Source organism: Artibeus jamaicensis, unplaced genomic scaffold (assembly GCF_021234435.1).
Source record: "Artibeus jamaicensis isolate MK-2021 breed Jamaican fruit bat unplaced genomic scaffold, CSHL_Jam_final scaffold_1964, whole genome shotgun sequence".
Lineage (NCBI taxonomy): Eukaryota > Metazoa > Chordata > Mammalia > Chiroptera > Phyllostomidae > Artibeus > Artibeus jamaicensis.
The window spans coordinates 39,665,752-39,689,106 of NW_026522030.1; the positions used below are offsets into that span (position 1 = coordinate 39,665,752).

Consider the following 23,355-nt stretch of genomic DNA (forward strand, 5'->3'; position numbering starts at 1 on the left):
GGGGTCTCTCGGGTAGCTGCTTTCCTGGATTCATTTTCAGAAGGCAAACCTACAACTCGGGTGCCTGGACTTTGGGGTTGTCTTTTTCAGCAAAATCATGGTTGGCTTTGTGGAGAAGAACTGGGGCAGTAAGTCTGTGAGTGTGCGGAAGAGCAAAGCTCCCGGCAGAGGACTCCCTGGGTGGTGTCAGAAGTTGTCAGGGAATCACACCAGCACACCTGTCGTAATGTGCTGTGGCCTCTTAACCAGTAGTCTCTTCCTAAGAATTCCCGTTTCACTCCTCAGGGCCCACAGCCTGCACTCGTTCTGGGAGGCAGCTGACCCCTCAGCCCCAGAGAGGAGAGCTGTGCGTCCGCAGGGGCCTCTGTTCTGCGATCTCCTTTCACCCTTACTTTCTGTCTTTAATAATACATACTATTACTATAAAATAATACATGTTTATCACAGCAAATGGAATCCTGTGTTATTTGAGTTTGTTTTGACATAGTGACTCTAAGTACTTTTTAAATAAACAGATGACCTTGGTTTAGCATGTAAAAAATTTCCCCTCTTAACTACCAAACATGCTTGTTAGCTAATGCTAATATTTGTATCTATTCTTTTTCTTTCAATTTTATCTGGGTTAGTATTACAACTAGCAGTATTTCCTAACAAAAACAATTAAAAGTTCATTTGATTCAACACTCTGACAAATACTGTATTAGAATCCTGGAGCCCCATTGAAACACTAGAGAACAATACGGTTTCTGTTAGTGGAAAGTAATTAATTGTCTTGTAATTTCTCTTCTTTACATACTGGTTTTCTGGTTAGCATAGGACTACAGTCTAATTAAGATTCTGGAAGGCAGAGTAACAGGGAAGCTGATCATCAACTTGACTTTCTCACTAGTCAGTACTTGGAACAGCCGTGCCCCCGTAGTAAGGTGGGGATGCAGACCGGGCATGGGCCAGGACCTCACTCAGCAGGAAGAAAATTCCCCTTCTCTGTAAACTACGAAAAACTGACGTGATAAAAGTGAAACTCGAGGATTTACCCCCTTAATAGCAGTGCCCTCTGTATCTTGAGTGGTATCAACAATACCTTGGGAATTTGCCCTGCTTCCAAAGATGACATCTCTGCAATGTCTAGGGGCCTTTTTAAAAAAAATAAAATACCAACAAGAGGGTTAGAGCACGAACCCTGCATTTTCTACTTGGGTGAATTAAATGAGTTGGGTATTTCACCAAGAACTTTAGGCAGTTACTGAAAGAACAGAATTGTTTCTGGAGTGAGTTGAGGGGAGGGTGTGGTGTAATTTGGCAGAGGGGAGGCCAAGGGAGAGAACCAGGGAACGCAGAACGCAGGGTACCTAAGAACAGCAAGGACATGAGGGAGGTGTAAAGGGTCAGGCAAACGTAATAGAGGAAGTGTCACCTTCCTCCCGATTCTGCTTCAGATGGCCCCTGGTGCCCATTGGAAGGACTTGCTATTTGTTCCCTTATTATGGAAAGGGACAGGCAAAGGAAGGACCTAGTGTTGGTGGAATGCTTGGTGTATATATATATATTTTTTATTACAACAACCTTTAATGTTGTGTTTTATTAATGGATGAGGAATTGAGGTTCACAGCTGTTAAATTATTGCCCACCCATGGTCACATCAGCACTAGGTGACTCAGCTGGAACCTGGTCCCAGGTGTCCCAGGCAATTTTCTTCTGAGAAGAGAGACTTGTTTCGTTCACGGCTGTATTCCCTTTATGTACCACAGTGTTAGGCACGGAACAGGAACCCAATAAATATTCCATAAATTAAGTAACCAAGTAGCACCACCCTGCCTTCTTTCATGCTGAAGAAGAGTTTTAGCTAGTTCTGGAGGTAGATTAAGAAATAAAGAGGACCAACAGCAGTCATGTTCCCGAGAGGACTCCACTTCCTACAAGACTGCTTCCAGTACCTTGTCTCCAAAATAAAGTGTGCTCTGAAGTTTATGTTTTAAAACTTATGGTGTAATCAAAAGGCCAGACAGTGCATAAACTTGACAGTTTATGCAATTTAAGTAACATATCTCTTTTCCAGGAAGCTTACAGATGACTGGAAAGCATCTCTGCTGTAAACTGGTCACTTTTGAGATGATCCTTTCTGAAATAAGTGGATTACTTAAGCTTGAAGGAGCTGAGGTCACCATTTGTTATTTGATTGCTCTTTGCTCTAAGTTTTGAGGGCAGCCAATAATGCGGTGACCGTTGGACTTTCACTCTTGTTTTCAAATTAAAGATTTAATTACAGTCTTCACTGAAGATGAACCAAGTGTGAAAATACCTGATCTACTTGGAATGTAGAATCGAGGGAGGAGTGTGTGGGTTGGAGTCAGTGCCTGGGCATTTAAATACTTTCAACAGTAGCATTAAAGGTGGAATAAATTATATTGTGACCAAATGCTGGCCTGTTGGTTAGAGTCAATGAAATTTATTTCATCTTGTTTATCTTTTGTTTTTCAAGCTGAAGAGTTTTTCCTTAGTAATTATCATGATAGACTATGGGCTTTAATCTCCAGGATTTCTAAGGCTTGAAAGATACACATTTTTGAACTTTGCGGAGACCTGCTTTGCATACTAGTGCATGGTCATTTTATATTAATGTTTCAGAATGTGGATTTGCTCATTGTCAGGGCTAGAGTTCTATATATGTCTGTTGAGTAAAGCTTCCTTACGGTGTTGTTCACATTTTCAATTATCAATCAATCAGTGATAAAAACAGCCTGTCCAGAACTTACCTGATAGTACCACATCACCTAATTTTTGTAAGGCAGTAGCTTTAAGGAGCTTCTTTTACTTTAGAGCAGGAGAGAAGGTCTGTCTACCTGTCAGTCTCCAGCTTGTTGCTCTGTTATTTCTGTCAGTGCCTCCAGTGAAGGCCCTTCTGTCTGAAGATTGGGTGTAAGGATTGAGTCTCATTAACTTGCCATCACTGAGAAATGATCTGTGTCACAAAAATGAGTTTTCCAAACAATTGATAATTTCTCCTACAACTGCCAGAGTTTCCTCCTCCCAACCTTGGATGACAGGATGTTTATAAATAGCTTTTCTTCTTTCTTGCCTTCAGGATGCTGAACGTTTCTTGAGGGTTCAGGTTCATTATCACATGTATTATTTTTAGTTTTGCTCACCCCTTCCTGGATGTGGGGCTGGCAGCTGTCATCTCTCTCTTGTTATGATAGCTGTTTCTCCACCTTTCTTCTCCTGCCTACTCATCTGTTATGCTGGTCAGGAGTGGTTGGGTTCTAGGAAACAGAGCAGCTGGCTTTGACCAGTAAGACTTCTCTTTCATTCATTCCACTACTACTTGTTGAGTGCTTACCAGGGGTAAAGCTTTTAACTGGTGGCCACCGAAGCGTCTCAGAGACATGTGATGTGGGCCTTACCCTGTTCTGTGGGAGAGCTGTTAGTTCTATGATGGAAGATGATAGGAAGGCAACAGCGATAGTGCTGCAAGAATGGTAGAGGCAGAGGGCTCTGGGCATTGTGGGTGGGGCCAGGGTCCCTGTTGGATCAGGAAGGGTTGGCTTTTGACCTGGGCTTTGACTCGTGGAGAGTGGGGAGACAGACTGACATGACTTCAGTGTCGGGGCAGGGAACCTGGCCTAGGACAGAACCTTGATTCTAGGTCTGTCCTGGAATCAAGAGCAGGAATGAGTCGGGAACTGGTTTAAGTATAGGGGAGAAGTGGGAAATCAGGGTGGTCCTCAAATGCCAGGACAGTCAGTGAGTTTGGACTTTTTCAGAAGCCACCAAAGGTGTTAATTTGGGGAAAATGTCTAGTTAGAGACATGCTTCTGGGAGAGTAACAGGCCACCATGGGTGAAGTGAAGGAGAGAGAGAAGACTGGATAGGGCAGCCACAAGCTAGCAGATTAAATAGGAGATGATAATGGTGGGAATTCAGACTGTGGTGCGGTAAGAAGGAGGGATGTAGGAAGAGCTCTGCAGTTCACGAGAGCAGGTCTTGATAACTGCTCAGATGTGAGCGGGTCTAAGATAAAGCCTGAGCAAGCGGGGAAAGTGGTCATGCTCAGGACCCAAGAGAGGAGGGAGCGTCAGGTTTATTGTTGGAGGAGGAAATGGTGGGTTCAGTTTTACACACCATGAGTTTTACATTGAAGGAGGTTCAACTGGGTGGAGATGTCCAGCAGATACTTAAAACACAGAAGTAGTTTTCAGGACAAGAGATAAATTTTTAAGTCATTTGCAAGGAAGTGACATTTAAAGCATCTGTGACAAGAGAGGACCAAGTCGAGCAGTTTGGAGACAGTCTACTTAGGATATGGTTGGAGAAGAGCTGGTCAGAGGAAGGGAGAGTTCAGGAAAATGACAGGAAGATGGAAGGAAGAGGCCATGGTCAGGTGTCCAGTGCTCCAGAGGGAAGGAGGAAATGCTAGGACAGGCCACTGGCTTGGGTGATCAGCAGGGTGCAGGCAGTGAAGCTGACTCTTCAGTCAGTTGGGCAGTGACAAAATAGAGACAGGATAGTAGGTCAAGGCTGGGGAAGAATGGGAACAAATGGAGGGAGAGAGGTCCTTCCTAGAAAAGGACCAAAAACTGAATTCCATATTTTACACCAAATAGGATGCTATAATTTTTTTAAAAAACAAAACAGTGTTGCTGAGGATATAGAGAAATTAGAGTCCTTGTGCATTGCTGGTACTAATGTAAACTGGTGTCATTGCATTAGAAAACTGTATAGCAATTCCTCAGAAACTTAAAAACAGAATTGTATGTGATCCAGCAATTCCACTTTTGGGTATATACCCCAAAGAATTGAAAGCAAGAACACAAATAGCTATTTGAACACCAGTGTTCATTTCAACAGTGTTCACCGTAGCCAAAAGGGTGGATGTGACCCACATGTTTGTTGATAAATGAATGAGTAAATAAAATAACACATACATACAATGGGATATTATTCAGCTATAAAAGGGGGAAATTGTGCCACAGCTACAACATGGATGAACCTTCAAGTCAGTATGCTAAGTGGAATAAGCCAGACATAAAAAGACAAATACTATATGACCCCACTAATATGAGGTACCTAGAGCAGATTCACAGAGAAAGTAAGGGGTGGTTACCAGAGGCTGGGGAGCGGGGAATGCAGAGTTATTATTGTTTGGCAGGTACAGAGTGTCTGTTTGGGAAGAGTGTCTAGCAATGGCAGATGGTGTAATTGTACAACGTCGTGAATGTGCTGTACCCTTAAAAGTGGGTATAATGCTAAACTTTATGCTGTGTGCATTTTACCGTAAATGAAAAAATTAAAAACAGAAAACTAAATTCTGAAAGGAAACCAGTTTTGACTAGTGGGAGGAAGAATTAAATAAAAATTGGTGTCAGGTAAGTTTCCTAGTTCAGCTCAGAAGCTCCCGGCCCGGAGCTTCTCACCCAGAGACACCTGGGGCGTCTGTCTCAGAAGCCCCCAAAGAGAGGCTGCAAGTTACTGTGGCTTCAGATGGGATGTGGTTGGGAGGAAAAGGAAGATCCCTTTTTGAAGGTAAACTAAAATACTTGTCAAAACACAAGGTCTTCCTTAATGAAACAATTTAAAAATATAAACCCCCAGACAGGGGCAGGCGTGGCCACATTCCCTGAATGCCTCATATCACCTGCAGGTTAACCTCTTAGGGTGGACATCCTTTCGTGGGAGCTAACTGAACAGACAGCATTTCAAGCCAAAAAGAAATGTGTTAAGAAAAACACTGAATTTTTTAGCGATTGAGATTTTATGAAAAATGTTGAAGTATTTTATTGGGAAAATATATAGTTTGTGCTGTTGTTCTCTTATATCTGATCACCCTGAACGAGACCTGTTCCAAAAGAAGGTATTGCTCCTGTAATCTGAACTACCTTATCCCCCGTGGTGGCTGTGTCATGTTTGGGTGTGTGTAACTCGTGCAGCTGTGAGTAGGCATGTATTCTCCTGCCTGGAATGCCTGGAACTTTCTGTTCTGGTATATATTTTATGTAGTTGTGTCTGGTGTTTGCTTCATTCTCTGTACCAGAGAAAAATATTAATAATTTCTAGTCTTAAATTTCCTGTAATGCTAGTTTAAAAGAAAGAAAAGAAAATGTTGACATGGTATGATAGCCAGTGCCGATGGAGTTTTGTATTTGCTTTTTGCAGAGGACAGAGTCTCCTGGTAGTTAGGATAAATAATTTACCTGACACAATCCTCTGACGTGCTGCTAGCGTATCATTTCACATTAAATGCAAATGTTATACAAGTTCTACTTAAGAAATGGCTTGTGAACTTTCTCTTATATCCATTTAATTGCAGCCTCAGAATATTTTAAAATAAAGGACTTCCTAAAAACTATATAGCTAAAGCTCACATCTTCCATGTCTTTTTAAACAGTGTGTTTTTATCAAAGATGATGTAATTCCAAAGTGAAAGGCTAGCGGGTTAGACAGCACTCATTCTGGGTCCCAAATTCACTCAGAGACCCAGGTTAGAGGCATTATTCACTGTCCTGGTGACTGGCTGTCCTGGCAGTGGCATTGGCTCCAAAACTTCAGTCTTTTTTCTTAGTCTTAACAAGATGCCCATTGGGCTGAGTGTGATTCTTTCTTCTCAATGTGAAGAAGATGTGCTGCAAGGCTACCTTAAAATTTTTCCTTGTTGCAAAATACCTGGACAGAGCCAACCCAGTTTCTAGGATGGTAAGTGCCACAGCCTGCCCTGTGGGTCTGGTTCCTCTTGGAGCTGAGAAAACAGCCTTCCCAGAATCAAAGGGGAATTCTATTCCAGAAACAGCTCATAAAGCATCTTCTTTGCCTGGACTACCTTAGTTTCTGAGATTATCACATTGGTATTTACACCTTGTTTTCAAATGCAGTTGTTCCTGTGACTACCCAGGCTTGGCGCTGAACTTGGGTTTGAACCCTCATTTGCATTGTAGAGTCTGCAAGGAACATGGTCCTTCATGCTCAGTAAGAGCTGGACTGAGATCCTGGTTGCACCTCTGGTCCCAGGGTGTGTTTGACGCTGCTTTTCTCTTTGCCCTGGCACCTGGCCTTTGCTTTAGCGTTCCTGTGCAGTAAATACAGATGGAATTAAATGAAACCTTTGCACTTCAAAATCCTCAAATCTGGTTTTGGACTTGAGACTCTATTTGCCAATGTGTGTGAGGGTCAGCCTGTTTTGTGGTTGCAGCATGCCTTGTGAAGACTAAATTCCGTGGTCATTCTCACTTGCGCATCCATTATTAAACGCCTGCTGTGTGCCCTGCACTGTGCTAGACAGTGCATGGTAGGTGTTCTCAGCTCCACTGCAGTTGGTGAGATGTTTGCTGTAGCCCCACTTCTGCTGTGCAGGTTCTCCTGGCTCCTTCCCAGCCTGGTGCAGCCGATTCTTCTTGCCTCCTGGCCCCGCCTCAGGAAGTGTTATATGTAACTGAAGTCCTGTGCATGATGCTGTAAAAAGCACAAAATAACAGGCTAGTAACAGGCTAGTTTCAGTTTGGAATTCATCTTAACTTTCAGTCTCTGGGTATGTAAAGAAAGAAATAAAATAAAAGTCACATTTCCCTGAACATCAGAACTGAAACTTGTTTGAGAACATTCAGGGATATTTGAGCCGTGTTGTCACTAAAATTTTTTTCCTTTCTTATCCCGTGTTTAATAAAAATATTTCTCATTTCTTGGTCCTGTGTTAGCAGAGTACAGATACTAACTCAATCTTCTTCCCCAGAGAAGGGCCAGGGGGAGGAGACAAAGAACATAATGATTGTTCGTGTATGTACAGCCTTCAAGTTTACAAACTGGTTTGTCATATATCATCTCCTTGACACTAAAACTCAGCTTTGTGAGATACATGATTATGATTTGCCTGCCAGGAGTAAGAGCCTCCCACCCAGCCCACCTGCCCTCATCGGTGCACTCACATGATGGCAAAGTGGTCTGCCTCTTCAGAGGTGAGAAGCTGGACCAGGAGCAGTAGTTGCCTTCTGATTGCTACCCCTCAGATGCTCAGGAACAGTGACATGGGAGCAGCAGGTGTAGTTGAGGACTGCAGAGAGAAGGATAGAAGCCAGGAAGTGATGTGAGAACAGAGTAATTTGTATACCACCCAGTGCCGAGGTGCTGGGTGAGCAAATGGTAAAGCTGTGCCTGACTGTAGGCTTTTCAGCTGCATCAGGCTTAGTGGGGCCCTGACATTTTGCATAGAACCATCCTGAGTGCTTTACTATGCCCCCATTTTACAGATGAAGAAAGCAAGGCATGGGGAGGTTAAGGGACTCATCTGAGATGTCCAGGTAGTAAGAGATGGTCCGTCTGCTCTGTTGCATTTTCATGGAGTGTCTCCTACCCCACAAACCTCACTCAGTCAGGACTCCATGTACCCAGTTGTTGTAGATCAGGACCCATGAGCCTCTTCCTTTGGGGCACTGAAGCCCATGCCCAGTACTTCCCAGAGTTCCCAGCTTTTAGGACAAACTTAACCTCAAACTCGAGAGATTCTTCCTGCTTCCGAACACTGCCGTTGAAGGGGATGGTTTGCTAGATCACCGGATAATAACACTTTTTTGTGTGGTTTATAAACCTTGTCCACAGACAATCTGTTTGATTTAGATTTGGCATCTTATCACCCCACCCTCAAAAAATGAAAAAGGCAGAGTGTAAGTAACTTGGGACCTGTTGTCCAAGTGAGGAAGAGGTGGTTTTGCCTTTTGGATATGACACTCAGACTATTACATAGGCTCAAAATGAAGTAAGCATGTGTTCCTGGTTCTAGGCTCTCAAAAAGTATGTGGGGTCTGGGGTGAAGAGACCTGGTACTAAGTGCTGATTGGATCCTGGCAACTTCAAAAGCAAGAGTCACCTCACTTCAAGACACTGAAACTTAGGCAGTAGACAGAAGAAGCAAGGAAACGTGTGTGCTCAATAATTATATCACAATGACCTGTTGTTACCCTCATTTCACAGACAGGGAAACTGAGACTCAGTGCTTAAGGGCACTGCCCAGGTAGTAGAGGGCATTTCTTCCCAGTCCGTCTTGAGGTTATTTCACTGGAGAGGAAAAAAGAGGAGAATTAGTTAAAGTGAGGAGTGTTGCCTCAGGATGTTGTTAGCGGAGAGAAGTAAAAGCCACACTATGTTTAGGTTCAAAACTGAGTCTGTTTTCATTAAAACAGTGCATTAGAGAATCTTTGAGTGTTTGGATTGTGTGTATTATCAAATGCTTCCTCCCTGAATGAGACAAGTCAGTTGACCAAATAACGAGTTAACCCCTCACATGCACACTTGCTCACTTTGGAAACCGTTTGGGAAGAAGTCAGTCAGTGAGAGAAAAGTCTCCACAACTGCCCATGAGTTTGGGGCTGAGGGAGCAGCCAGGGGCATTGCCACTGCTGATGGGCAAGAGGTGTTTGGGGAGTTGAGGACCCAGGGTGTGAGCCCTGTGAGGGTAGGGGTGCTGTCAGATGTTGCTTATTTGTGGGTTTTCTTTGAAATCCCAGTTGGTTTTGGTGACCCCACCCTCATGAAATGACCAGGGAATTTGAGGCGCTGGCAGCTGCAAGGCAGGAGGATCTGCTGTGCAGGGGGTGCCTAGGAGTGGAAAAGGAATGTCTGGCCCGAGATGATTCTGCCTGGGTGCTAAGTGGAGTGGAAGGCTGAGTAGGGTCCCTTCTCTCTTTTCCCTTTGTATGTACTGCATTGAAACAGACAGAAAAAGGTTCTTCCTGTCTGTGTTTAACACTGCAAGGTAAGGGAGTAGGTTTTAGTGGATTAGCCCTTTGTTTCTTAAACGGTAGGGAAGCTGGTCTGCAGCAGTGGCTGTGCTGGGCTGTGATCCCAGGTCCTCAGGTTCTCTGATGTGCTACAAAAGGGTGCTTAATAGACTTCTGTTTCTTTTGAGAATTAAGAAGTTCTTGCTCTGCCTGGTGTGGCTCAGTCCATTGAGTGTTGGCTTGTGAACCAAAGGGTCTCAGGTTTGATTCCCAGTCAGGGTACATGCCTGGGATGTGGGCCAGGTCCCCAGTAGGAGGCACACAAGAGGCAGCCACACACTGATGTTTCTCTCCCTCTCTCCCTCCTTTCCCCTCTCCCTGAAAATAAATATAATATTTTTTTTTAAGTTCTTAGTGGGAGAAGGGAGTCAAAAGGTTTTTTTAAATGTTATTCTAGCATTTTGTGAATTGTCTATACATGTTATATAAGAAATTTGGAGGGAAAGAGGTACTGTTGATACTGTGTAAATATGTACTTTCTGTTACAAGTTCACGTCACTTTTTAAAATGGGTAATTCCCAGTGCTTACCAAGGTTATGGTAGTTGTGTCAAGGAGGAAGCACTGAGGACTTACCTTACTCCGTGTGCAGGATCCTCTTCCTTACCGGCGCTTGGCCCCTTCTCTATGCAACATGCAAAGTGCAGAGCTGGCCCCTCTCAAATTTGTATTAGATTGTAGAACTGACAGTTAAGATATATTTCCAAGGAAAGCATAATCCGGAACAGCCCCTCTCTTATCACTGTTCTTTAATTACACTTAGGTGGAAAAAACACATTTAATTGTTTCAAAGATTTTTTTTAGTAAATATATAGTAAGTGGGGAAAAGATTTTAAAAAGGGGCTATTTTTTTCTCAGCTTGTGGTTTCTAATTACATCAGTTACAGCTTAGCCTTCCTCTTAACTAGAGTACAGGCATGAACTGGAAAAGAATGAGCTAATCCATGATAGATCAGGTTGAATAAAGATCTCCATTCATATCTTTAGCTTTTATCCCTTGTTCTGAGTGCCAAGAATTAATGCTGTTTGAAAGTGCAAACTGAACCTGCCAAGCTTTGGACAGCTAAGATAATCCTAATTATTTTGAATGTTAGTGAGAAGGGCCACAGTTCCACTCTGGAAAAGAGTTCTGTTGTGAAACATTAAATATCTGCTAAGTGGTATTGATTGGACATGATTTTATTTCCAAACACTATGGTTATCATGAAGCAGAAGAATCTGTTGTTTAAGAAATATTCATCAGCTTTTCATCAGACTCTTCGGCCTGTAAACTCCTCAAAACCGAAGAGGCCGGCACTTTTCTCTGTTCCTGTCAGCATCTAGGTGAAGAGTTGCTAACAGTTGAAGAAGGCCACTTGCATTTTTATTTTTAAATGGTTTCTTAGTGAGAGTTTAATAGTATTTAACATATAGAGGAAGAAAATTTTTTTCTCAAGCATGAATATCCTGTTTTCGCACATCACTGGAAGAGAATTATTCGTTCCAGTCCATTGACTTTCAACAAATCATTCAAGTTAAAAGTCAGGGGTCTTTGCAATGTCAAAAGATTTAGCAGTTAGAGTGGTTTTTGTTTTGTTTTTCAGAGAGGTGGGGTTTTTTGTCAGTATACAATATTTTCTAAAAGGAATACTGGTCGTTAGATGGTATCGCTGAAATTATCCTAGGGTTTTTTCCCCAACGTTCGTTCTTTATAAGAATAATTATGTGTAAGGTTTTTTGTTTGTTTTTAAATAATAATCAAGACCCTTTAGCTTCTGTAGGCAAATAGGCTACTTGAGAGAAAACAGATACTGGGCTTGCTGGTTCAAACAAGGGTCAACCTCAGAGGTTTACCCACCTTTCATTGTAACATAAAAAAGATCGGATGGGCAGGGTTTCTTTTTTTAATTTTTTCCCCTCCTTTTTTCTTTTTCAGTCTCTACTTTGGTCTCCAGACGTCATTTCTTCCATTTCTGTAAATACTAGGAACCTGTTGGTGATTACAGGGTAGCATAATCCTGAATTGTTCATCTCCTGTGAATGCTTCCTGCCCCCAACCTCGAGGCAGCTACCCCTCTCCCCACCCCCAGCTCAGCACCAGAGCAAAGCATTAACATCTTTACTGATGCAGTGATGGTGTGCTGAGCATCTTTGGGCCCATTACTCTTTCTTTCTTTGGGCTTATTCCCCAAAGTGGAATTACCAGGTCAGAGGGTATGAACAGTTTTATGGTTCTTATTACATGTCACTAGATTGCTGTCCAGAAAGATTGAGCCAATTTCTAGTGCTACCAACAGCAGACCTTTACTTATGGTTCCATTGACACTCGGCATTAGCATTTTTGCAAAATAATTAAGAGAAGCCTTTCGAGGTGAAATTAGCCTTGTGCAGGGCTCATTAGACTCAACTTAAAAAGCAAAAGGTGTAATTTTGACTTCTGAATTTTTAATTGGTATAAAATGATTTACATTGATCAATTATTGTTCTTCCCCTCCCTCCCACCCCACAAAGTGTAATGGTAAAATAAATTTTGGACATTAGTTACTAAGATAAACACTTTGAAATCTTTAGTGCATTTGGATCTACTTTTATGAGGTGCTACACAGAGTGAGTTAAACAGATACTATCCCTCATTTCAGCACCCCATTATTCAAAAACTGCTAAGCCAGAAGTAAAATAACATGGATTTAAATTTTCTGTGGAGAAGTACTTTCAAGTATTCGGGTATATTTCAAAACAGGTAGAGTTCATTTATTTGCATCTTCTCTGTAGTACAGTCATGCACTGAGTGTGCTTAGAGCCTTCCTAGTCTGTGCGGGTGACACTCTGCATGTTTTTGTAGCCCCAAGTCACAGGACTACTGTCCAATACCCATAAGGCAAGTGGGTATAAAAGGGGTCTACCCCCAAATTCCTTTCTTTTGCAGAATTCCTATATCTCCCTTTTGTAGTCGCAAATCCTTTAAATGGGGAGTGGGAGGTGTGTGACTGGTTTGAGGTCATCTCCAAAATCAGCTGCTACCTGAAGAAAAAGGCAGGCCCCAGGCTCAGAATGTCTGGCAAACAGTCACCTATTCCTTTATAGCCTCTGTGTTAGCCTGACAAGAGTCTGGTTGTTTCGCCTCCTTAAAACCACAGAGAGTTTAGGAAGGTTCAGTGGCCAATGACTAAATTCATCACCCAAGGGTGGAATGGTGCAGGGACGAAAGCAAGCTGAAGGGTTGGGCTCACCAGTGCCACACTGCCCTTGGCAGCTTCCACAGGGTCCTTATGTAAAATGGAGAGAATAATTCTCTCAGTGAATGGTTTGAGGATTAAACACCTCACTAAAGTATGTGGCATACAGGAAGTAGTAAATGTTCATTCAGAACTTCTGTCCCTGCTTTGAGGTGGTGCTGGAGTTCGGCAGATGAAGTCTTAGATTCTGGCTGGCTCTTAGCAGGCTCTCCAGACTGCTGTGTAAGATGTCAGAGCAAAGTCTATCATCATTGGAAAACATTTGTATATTTTTGTATATACAACATCCTTGTGCATGTAACATAATTCATAATTCATCCCAGATTTGCTGGGAATTTTAAATTAAATCCATTGAACAATTCAAACTTTAGAAGCTTTTATGAACTGCAATAAAATGAAGTCATAGACTTCCAGTTTTTTTTGTGGCTATTATATATTTATATATGTACATGTATGCTTATTGGCATTTATAAAATACCATTATTTAATAGCTCTTTTATAAAAAGGTTACAAACTATTACTCTTGCATTTTATTTAAGTTAACTAAACATATACTGTTAATATCAAAATAATTGTTTATCGGGAAATTACCTAAATTATTTTTAAAATTTACTAAGTTTTCAGATCATGCCTTTCCTTACTGGATCTTGAGGTGTAGCTATACAAAACGGTCTCTGTTTGTTCATCTGTGTGCCACATTAGAGGAAAGGGCTTTCTGAAATAATTTGGTCCAGTGGAGTGGTTTAAAGCTCTGCTTCTTAAATCCCAGCCCTGTTCTTTTATTTTTGTGCGGTTTCACTAGCTGCAGCAAACCTTTTCCAAACCCATAACAAGTGTAAATGGTGTTCTCTTGTAAAAAGGTCTCTTCAGCATGGTAATATACCTTATTAAATTCCAAACATAATAAGTATTGATGGCAAACACATCAGGACCCAATACAGCTTCTACTATGATTTAGTTCTCTACAAATGACTTCAACACTCAGCTCCCAATGCATTTTGCTAATTACATCATAGATTTCCCTATTGATGAACACAAGCTGAATTAACACAGGAGCACTAATGTACCCTTTCACCATTATTGTTGTACAAGAAGCCGTGGCAGATGCTGGCAGTTAGTTACACAAACATTAGTATTAACGATTGGCCATTTGGAATTGGTGACAAACTACTGCCCGGCAAAATCCTGAGGCTGAAACCAATCAGGAAGTTAATGAGGAGAGAAATTACCACTGCAGCTTCCCCTTAATTACATTCACACTAGGCAGGAAGGGAGTTCTGGGGGTGGATCTGAACTCAGCTAAGGTTAAGAAGGTCAGAGACCCTTTTGCTTTAATTTTGTATCTACTGTGGCTTGTAAGGTTGCAAAAATTGTTTAGCACTTTATTACTTTTGCATCCTTCATATTTAACATCAATTTTTAATAGAAGTCTTATTTTACAAGTTTGCTTTTTAAAATCTTGACCTGAGTTCTATTTTAGTGTTGTGGTATAATTCAATTTCTTTTACTTTTTGCAATCTTAAAAAGTTTATCTCCCATGTACTGCTTTTTACTTTTTAAAATGGCATGTCTGTTATGTTTGCTGGCTCTCTCTACCACCACCAAGTGTTTGTTCCCCTATATCCAAGAGAAATAACGGAAAAGTTGATAAGCTATCACCTTCATTTGCTATATATTGAAAAACTAGGGTTACCTGTCAAATGGTGGAAATACATGGGTGGAGTCTTGCTTGGGGTAATTTGTCAGATTGATTATTTGACAAGACAGGTTTATTAGCATCCTTTATATAAAGGAGGGGTTCTGTGAAGGGTGGAAATAGTTCCCCCAAAGAGGGGAAGACTGTTTTTTGTTTTTAATCAACATAAAACTGGAACTCCGCTAGCTAACTTCTCCCTGTAGTTAAGTAGATAATACTGTGCAGAAATACTACTTTTATATTCTAAAGAAGTACTGAGGACTTGAATGTGTCTGTAAAAACACTCAACTGGGAATAGAAATGCAGAGTGCCTCTTTCTTTGTTGAAACCTAATTGAAGACTGAATGTAGAAATACTAGACACTTTTAACACTCTTCTCCCTCTGTCTCTCCCCGCTTCCCAGTATTCTCACCGCCCAGCAGTCAAGATTCTGGCTTGGTTTCCCTCTCCGGCAGCTCTCCTATTAGTAACGAGAGCACAAAGGGAGTGCTTGAATGTGAGCCGGCCTCGGAGCCCAGCAGCTTCACCGTTACTCCCGTCATTGAGGAGGATGAGTAAACCATGCCCCATGCCTTTGGCGGTTCACTTGGAATAGCAGGCTTATTCCATTTATACACAGGGTTTGTTGTTAATATTTTGCCTTGACTTAACTGTTGAGAAACATGTTTGGTTTATACTCATTAGGTCTTAGCCCAGAGGCTAAAATACATTTGGAATAGTTTAGGATTGGTGACTACCATTCCCAAGAGTTAAGTGGTTTGCTTGTGGAATTAATAAATAGTAGGGTCCCTCATTTTTTTTATGACACCGATTTATGTGTAGTTTTCAAGAAATACAGTAATTCACTCAAGGAAGAAATACGTTTGCACCTAAATGTGTCATAACTATTAGATACTTTAGTTTTAAAATGAAATCTTAGGTACTTTAGATATTTTTTGAATTTTAGTATTTTTCATAAAACTTCAGAAAACATAAATTTAGCCTGACTGGTGAGAAGAAAAGAGCAAAGTTAGTGATGGTTTTAGAAATCTACAGAAGGTCAGTAAGTGGAACTGTGTGTTTGTGTTGCTGTTGGAAAAGCCTAACCCTCACCCCACATCCTCAAAACATGTTCCCTTTCAAAAACATGACTGAAAGACAGAAGAAAAAGATTATTGCTCTTAGGAATTGCTACCTTTTCTGCAAAGAGTAAGTTGACAACAGTACAATTTAAAGTAACCCCAGTAAGGCAGAGCTCCTGGCTGTTGTTTCTAGAATAATATAAGAGTTTGCCATATACATTCTTTCTACTACAACAAAAAAATGGATGCAATCTAGATTATTCTGTAACCTTAGGTTGTAATCTGATTTGAAAATAAGTACATCTTTAAAAGTTACTAGATATTTCTGAGTTCATTATTTTGTTAAAAATTGCTTGTGGCATACTTCCTTATGTAACAGAAGCCATCCTGAAATGAAACTAGTCTTAAAAAAATTCATTGTTCTGTAGTTGCAGCTGTACCTGAAATAAAAATGTTATTGATGACTGAATTTTCTTGTGTGTATATTTGGTGAGCGATATTAAACAGGAAAAAAGAAATTACTTGTATTTTCTTCGCTCTGTGCTTTGAAAACATCTATTTGATTTCACCCCCATCTGTTGTAATCAATAACCTGACCATCTTGTTTTTTATTAAATGCACTTACTCTTAATTTCATCCACCAGTGGTTTTAGAGAGAATAATGTGGAGTTACCTATATAGGTTTGACATTATAAATCACTTCTTGGGGCTGAATCGTATAGCGGTATCGATTGATCCTGATATATCACAGAAATTTACTGTCACTTCTGTTTTCAATTAAAGATACAATCAGTCAGATAATGACTTAATTGGATTTTACAGAAGATTGAGTTTTATTGCCCAGTGCTTTACGAGTTTAGTTAAGGGAGATCATTTTATCACACTTGTCAGGCTGCTGCTACTGCAGCCTGTGCCCTTCTGGGTGCTTGTAGCTGTAGCTATTGTGACGGCGACGCCGAGAGTGCGGAGCGCGCAGGGAAGGACCCGGACGCGGAGTCGCCACCTTCAAGGCATTAATGGTGTCGTCCTTGGCGATGGAGGTCCTTCGGTCACCTGGGCACTCACTGCTCACTGCCCAGACGCCTCTCATTTCTTTGAATAGCAAGCTCTGGCTTCTGCGGATCCAGGAATCCTCCAATTTTCTCCGTTTAGTAATTAACCCCCAACACGTTAATATTGCCTGGCAGTTTTTGTTGGAGAAGGGAGCAGCTCGGCAAGTCCCCTCAATGTGGAGAGTGCTCCCTCCAGCACAGTCTCCTTCAGTGACCCTGCATTTCTGGAAAGCCAGGTGGAGCCCGGATCAGCGTCCCAGCGCTCTCGGAGCCTGGATTGAGCACCCTCTGGGTCCCTAGTGCGCCCAGAGGGCTAGGCTCCGGTTGAGAAACTCTGTTCATCCGGGCCTGCTTCTGGCAACCAGGCCAGTTGGGCAGCGCCCGTACTTCCCAGAGGCCCCTCTGGGCCCCCTGGGCCCGGGAGTCCAACTGTCACGCCTGACGCAAAGTTTGACTTTGAATCGGTCGGCCGCTGCTGTGCAGGGACCCTGACCTCGATTCCCGTTCCAGAAGGGTTACACCATTGGGAGGGCCCGGCCCCAGGACCACTACTGGCCCAGGCCGAATCGTCGGAAGATCCCGCCTCTCTTTCCGACAGCCCCATCAAAGAGGGACCTGGTGCCTTCCTCCGGCGCCTGATGCGGTTGAGTGGCCCAGTGACGCCCGTTTGCTCCTCCGGTGCTTACCCTTGACCGCTGCGGAGCGGGTGCCGGGTGGGCCGAGGATCTGCCCCAGGTGGACGGCATTATGAACTTAACCTAATTCCGAACACAAGGCAAAACACTGCAATTAAGTATTGACTACTGAATTTTTAACATTTTTATACACAGTTGAGGGGCGGTCATTTTTTTCCACAACTCTGCCCCCTTGAAAGTTTTATGAGTAGCACGGAATCCTCCTGCGGTGGTATCCCTGGTGTGTGCGGTATACGAGTGTGTGCAAGTGAGGGCGTGTCGGGTAGTGTGTGCTGCTGTAGTGGGCTGCCCGGACAGCCCTTACTTTACAGACGCATCTGTTGCTGTGGCGGTGGAAAACCGAAGCGGGCTTGCCCGGCCTTTCTTTCCTGAGCGCCGGGCGAGGTGCGACCACGCAACGTGGGGCTACGGGCTAAACGAAGCGTGCGTCTTCCTCCTGAGCCGCCTGCGGCTCCCGCAGTGGCAGGGGGCGAAAGTGACCCTTCCCAACCTCCAGCAGACGCGGTCCCGGGGCCGGCAGCCCGCCCGGTGCAGTTGGCTCTCCACCGACTAGCCTCGAATTCCGCACCGCGGGGTTAGGGCTTCAGGGAAAGCCCTCGGTGACACGCTTCCTCCCCGTCACAACCATTGCCATACCCGCCGTGGGGCTCTTGGAAACCCACGCACGAAACCGCAATTCGGGGCAGCTGCGTGAGCCAGACCTGCGTAGCAGGCTCCACAGTCTCCCTAGCACCTCGGGGAAACAGGACTCCCACCCACGCATAGAACTCGAGCCCCCTCTCCCCGTGAATTTCGTGACCTGGTGTCTCACGTACACCTGACGCTTTGCATCAAGAAGTATTACAAGCGTCTTATAGAATGCTATTCGCACTACACAACGACCCCAGAGAGCAGTCTGTCGTTAGAGACGGATTTTCCTTGGCTCCCCCTGCCCGGCCCTGTCCGCTCGGCCGGACGGGGTCGGCTGCGGCCCTACGCCGCTGCTGCTCTGGAAAGATTTCTCCGGAAACTCGTGCGGGGCTTTAACCCTCCTTTCTCCCTCCGCACACCCACACGTGTACAAGGCCTGAGACCTGCGCTGCCAACGACTCGCCTTTAAAAAACAACTCTTCCCCCAACCCCCTCACAGAAACGCGAACGGACTTAACCAATTCCACGTTTAAGTCTCCCCCAGCAAAATAACCTGCAAACTTCTCAACAACTCGAAGGGGGGCCCTGACGGCGGGCCATGGACCGAGTCGGGTAGGCGGGGCGAGCTGGGCCGGGGGCGGGGTGCTGGCTGCGTGGGCGGAGCCGCGGTTGCTCCGGAAGTTGCGCAGCCCAGAACTTTGCACTGGACAAAGTGTGCTGAGTCTCACCTCGAATTCCCCGTGTTGGGGCGCCGTTCGAGTCTCCCGCGGGTCTGGCGTGGGTACACGGTGTTTGCACCCACTTTGCCTGGGATGCGAGCAGCGTCGGCGCTTTGCTTCTTTATTACCCAGGCCCTTTACCCGAGCTGGGACTTACTTCCTGGAAGCCCGCCCATTCTCCCACTTTCCTTGAAGTAGGGCTTTTGTGCCGGGACAGCAAGGGAGGGGGGAAGGGAGAGGCAGAAGAGAGTTCTGGAAAAGGGGCTAGTTCTTGGAAGAACTGCACTAGAGCGAGCCCTGGGGAGAACTGGCTTGTCCCATGAATTAAAAAGATTTAATTAACTAAAAAGATTTCCTTGGCGCGCGCGCGCGTGTGTGTGTGTGTGTGTGTATTTTAAAGTCAGAGGGGTAAGATAAGCCTGTGCTGTTCCTACTTAACCTTGTTGCACACATTTTTAAAAAACTCTACACGGAAGGCAGACGGGATCTTCAGGCCGCCCACTGCAACCCTGTCGCGAAACGTTGTGGAGCTTTGATCGCAGTCCTCAGCCCACGTCCAGTCCTGCTGTGCGGGGTGGGTTCGACTCAGCCTAGGAGCCCAGAGCGAGCTCCTGCACTCAGGGCCAGAGCCTTCAGTCCCCGGCCTGAGAGAATCCACAGGGCGGTAGGCAGGCCCAAGCCGTGGGCGCTCCTGGGTCCGGAGGCCAGAGAGAGAACTAAGCGGCTGCGCCCGGGCAAACTAGCCTGGCCCCAGGCCCAGTGGGGAGCGCCCCAGGAAGCGCTTTTCCGGTCCCTTCCTTCGAAAGCCTGGAGTTGAGATCGCTGCTCAAGACGCCTTGGAGGAAGCAAATGCGGGAGCTGCACTCCCACCCCAAAAGGTCGGGGCGAGACCGGCCCATGTCTGGGCCAGGTCTGAGGAATCTGCACGTTGGCAGCATACCATCCCAAGCTCGAGTCGCTGCTAGCTTCCAAAATTCGAGAACAGGAAGGCCCAAGCAGTAGCACCTGCCGGGGCTGCGTAGTACCAGCGGGGTTGTAGGCCTTTCTGCACCCTCGTTTGCTCCCAAAGGCCTAGGCCTCTGGAGAGCCTCCGGCAGCCCACTGCCAAAACCATGTGAGGACGTGACCGTCCAGGACTTTCTGCTTAGTGCGTTGCGTCCCCCAGACCCGCCAACTGCAGGTTCAGTCTCCCCAGGAGGCACGCAGCCTCTGCCCCACACCCCAGAGGGCGGCTTCGGGGATATCTTGGGGTGTGCTCGAGTAGCTCCCCAAATAATTGAAGGAGACAAGGGCATTATTCTCACCTCAAGAAATCGATTGCTGGTTACCCCACCGAGGCCTCACTAGACGTTTGTTTCCCCCTTTCAATTTGAAGCTGGCCAAAGAGCGATGCCTAGAGGCACGGACAGTGTGAGAGCTAAGTCCATACTTGGGAAGAGAGGGCTCTTTTTTCCTCCGCATTCAAAGGGCTTTCTGCACGCCCCCGGCTTCCAGCGTCACCGTGGCCGCGATTAAAACGACAAAATAGGAACCCTGACCTCCCCCTCCATGAGAATCCAGCAAAGCAGAAAATGTCCTGATGTATTATTCAGGACAATATGAAACTGTCCTTTTGATTGTTTCTTGAGGTGAGGAGCAGCTGGTGAGACTCCCGGCTTTGGAGTCAGAGCATCCGCAGGTTCTCAGCAAGGACACCTGCATTCCTCAAGCTTTTACACACACCCGTGAGATTGTGTGCACGCCAAGGGAAAGAACCACATCCACACATTATCTTTTAGCTTTTCACTGTTAATATCTGTCACAATTCTACTGAGTTAATTGTGGTTTGAAAACACGCCCCACCCCAGAGCAGAACGCGAATGGGTCCAGTCGAGTGAGGTTACATTTACTTGTAATCCTCCCCTCTCCCTTTCCAGTGTCTTTGATTATTTTTCCCATAAGTGGAGAAGCAGGCCGCTCCTCCTAAATGTGATTCGGACCATATGCTTTCTACATTCATTCCTGCTTAGGCTTTTCTTCTCCACACTAACTGCTAACACGTTATAGTCACCTTGAAATTTCCTCTGCTATTTTCCAATTAAAAGCTTAATAGCCCTGGAAACGGAGTTCATGTGGTGAAGTTTACCATAGCCCCTTGTTCTAAAAGGCTTTCTGCTGGGATCCCATTATGTGCTTGAATAAACCCTTTCTGCAAACAGAAATGGGACTCGGGGTTGTCAGGTGTTGGGTTACAATAGACTTGGAGGCAGGGGACATTTTACCAACATAAATACAAACCTGTCCCTATAGGGAGATGTTGTCAAATACTGGGATATGGAAAACATTCCCATCAAATATGAGAAAAGGATTATTATGCTATATCAAATGAGTATTTAGATCTTGGGTCCCGATGTGCACTGGAGTGAAACGAGGCCTGGGACCCAATAATGCCAGACTGAGTGGCAAAGAGATAGGGTGGCTAGGTGACTGAGGGAGGAAAGGGGGTCGCTTTGCTGGTGGGAATGTCCCCCTGCCTTCAAAACCTGGTGCAGAGCTCTGCTACTTTCCTTAAAAATAAATAAAAATATTGTACTCCCAAGGTTTTTACAGCACTGGTTTCCCTGATCATTTGGAGAAAGTCGGGAGAATTTTGGCTTTGAAAAAACATCCGTGGTCTCCGTGTAGCCAAGAGACCTGGAGATTTCAGTGCAAACTATCATTTCCAGAGTCAATGTCATTCTAAGTCCTCTGTATCCGTCACATGAAGCCACGGGCTGCCAACTCCCCACTTTCTGGCCTCTGGCCTCTGGCCTCTGGCCCACAGGGCTGTGGGTGACCTCTACCTCCAGTCCAGAGAGCTATTAAGTTCCTTCTGGTTGTGGTGCTTTAGGGCTTGTTTTCCCACTGAAGATTGGAAAAAAAGGAAGTATTGAAGTGGTGGTGGGAGGAGGGGGCTTAAGGGAAAATCCGAGGTGTCCGCGCCCCAAGGGACTTTAGGGAAGGCCTCCAAGGGTTAGCATTCTAACGCAAGGGTTCCTGCCCATGCCCCACCAGGTCAGCATCCAGCGAGCCCCACCTCCGGACTGGCCTGAACCGGAGCTGAGGGTGGCTCTAAGGACTTCTAGGGAAACGCACACAGCTGGGGTATCGTTTGAATCCTCCCCTCCTGAAGTCGCCCTTCTACGCTGAGGGTTGCCCGTTATGACTCAGGGAAGTGCTTTATTTGAATTCCCAGCAAACACAGAGAGACGTTTCCGGATTGTTTGTTTGCTTCCAGGGCGGAGAAATACGGCCTTCCCTAGGGAACGAGGACCCGCTGGGGCCAAAAGATTAACCATTGCAGCGAACTCGTCTAGGGTCTGGTCTTGCATTCCCAGCTCCAAGACTGCCATCTCCCCGGCTTCACACCGAGCCCTTGTGCTGCCCAGCGCCGCCGTATCCACCTGTATTTTGTTCTGTTTGGGGAGAGGGTGTTTAGTTGTCCCTGTGTTTATGGTGGTAGTCCGCATCAGGTCAAAACGGCACTCTTAGGAGATTAGAAACACGCAAATACAATTTGAACAAAGTTTTATGTTGCTATCATGTGCAAGGGCCCCCTCCACCCCTACTGAAAGACAATGGGGTGGGGGAGAAAAATGGCGCCAACCACATGCATGACTAAATCGAGTCCGTGTGGATTTGAATTAAGTAGCACGAGGTCTCCGTTTGACGGTTCAGTGGCAGTTGGGCAGAGGAGAGATCATATGCAGTAACTTTCGAGCCGTCATTCTGAAAGTTTAGACCCAGCACTTAAGCAGCATCTTCACATGAGCGTCCCTCCCTCTTTTCAGGACTGAGACTGTTCGTTAAAGCAGGGGAGGAGGTTAGGGAAATAAGCTCATCGCCAGAGGAGGTACTACGCCTGCAAAATGGGTTGTCATCTTCGGGCCAGCAGGTTTTCAAAAACATTCATTTTCTTTTATAGCAGTACGATTTATTTTTTTTAAAGTTGCAAAGGGATATAAAAAAAGAACCAAGATTTTCCAAACCAATTCCACGGTAGGCTCCGGTTCTCCCAGAGCTGAGTTTCTGCAGCTAAGAATTGGGATAAAAGCGGCCTCAAGCTCGGTGCCGCCAAATCAGGCCCGGAGGGAAGGGAAGGGAGGGAAGGGAGGAAAGGGGAGCGGCCACCACACTCTCCAACAGGCACCCCCACCTTCACCACGCTGGCCCTCCCCTTCCCCGCCCCGTGTGTAACGCTGCGTCCCAGTCCCTCCCTCCCGGACTGGGGCAGCGCAGACAGCTTGGAGGAGGGGGTCGTGAGCGCCCCCGCAGGAGCGGCCCGGCTGCAGGTGGCAAGGAAGGTGATGAGGGTCAAGAGAAGAGAGGAAGGCGTGCAGCGGGGTGGAGAGTACACGGAGACCGGGGCTCTGGCGGGTGGGGGTTGCAGTGGGAGGGAGGAGGAGTAGGGGCGGTAGAGGAGGCGCTGCGGGCGGGTAGCGCGCGCGGGAGCTGCAGGCAAGCAGGCTCAGACCTTAACCAGAGCCCTCGCCGGCTCCTTGCAGCCCCGAAA

The 23,355-nt window shown here is 45.3% G+C and overlaps 1 protein-coding gene across 1 annotated transcript in view; it reads left to right on the forward strand.

The window, feature by feature from the left end:
• Window positions 1-15,225, forward strand: part of DMRT1 (doublesex and mab-3 related transcription factor 1) — a 96,891-nt gene extending 81,666 nt beyond the window's left edge. The window contains exon 5 of the mRNA XM_037165566.2: window positions 15,071-15,225. Coding sequence (XP_037021461.2) covers window positions 15,071-15,225 — 155 coding nt within the window. The remainder of the gene's footprint in view (window positions 1-15,070) is intronic.
• The last annotated feature ends 8,130 nt before the right edge of the window (window positions 15,226-23,355 follow it).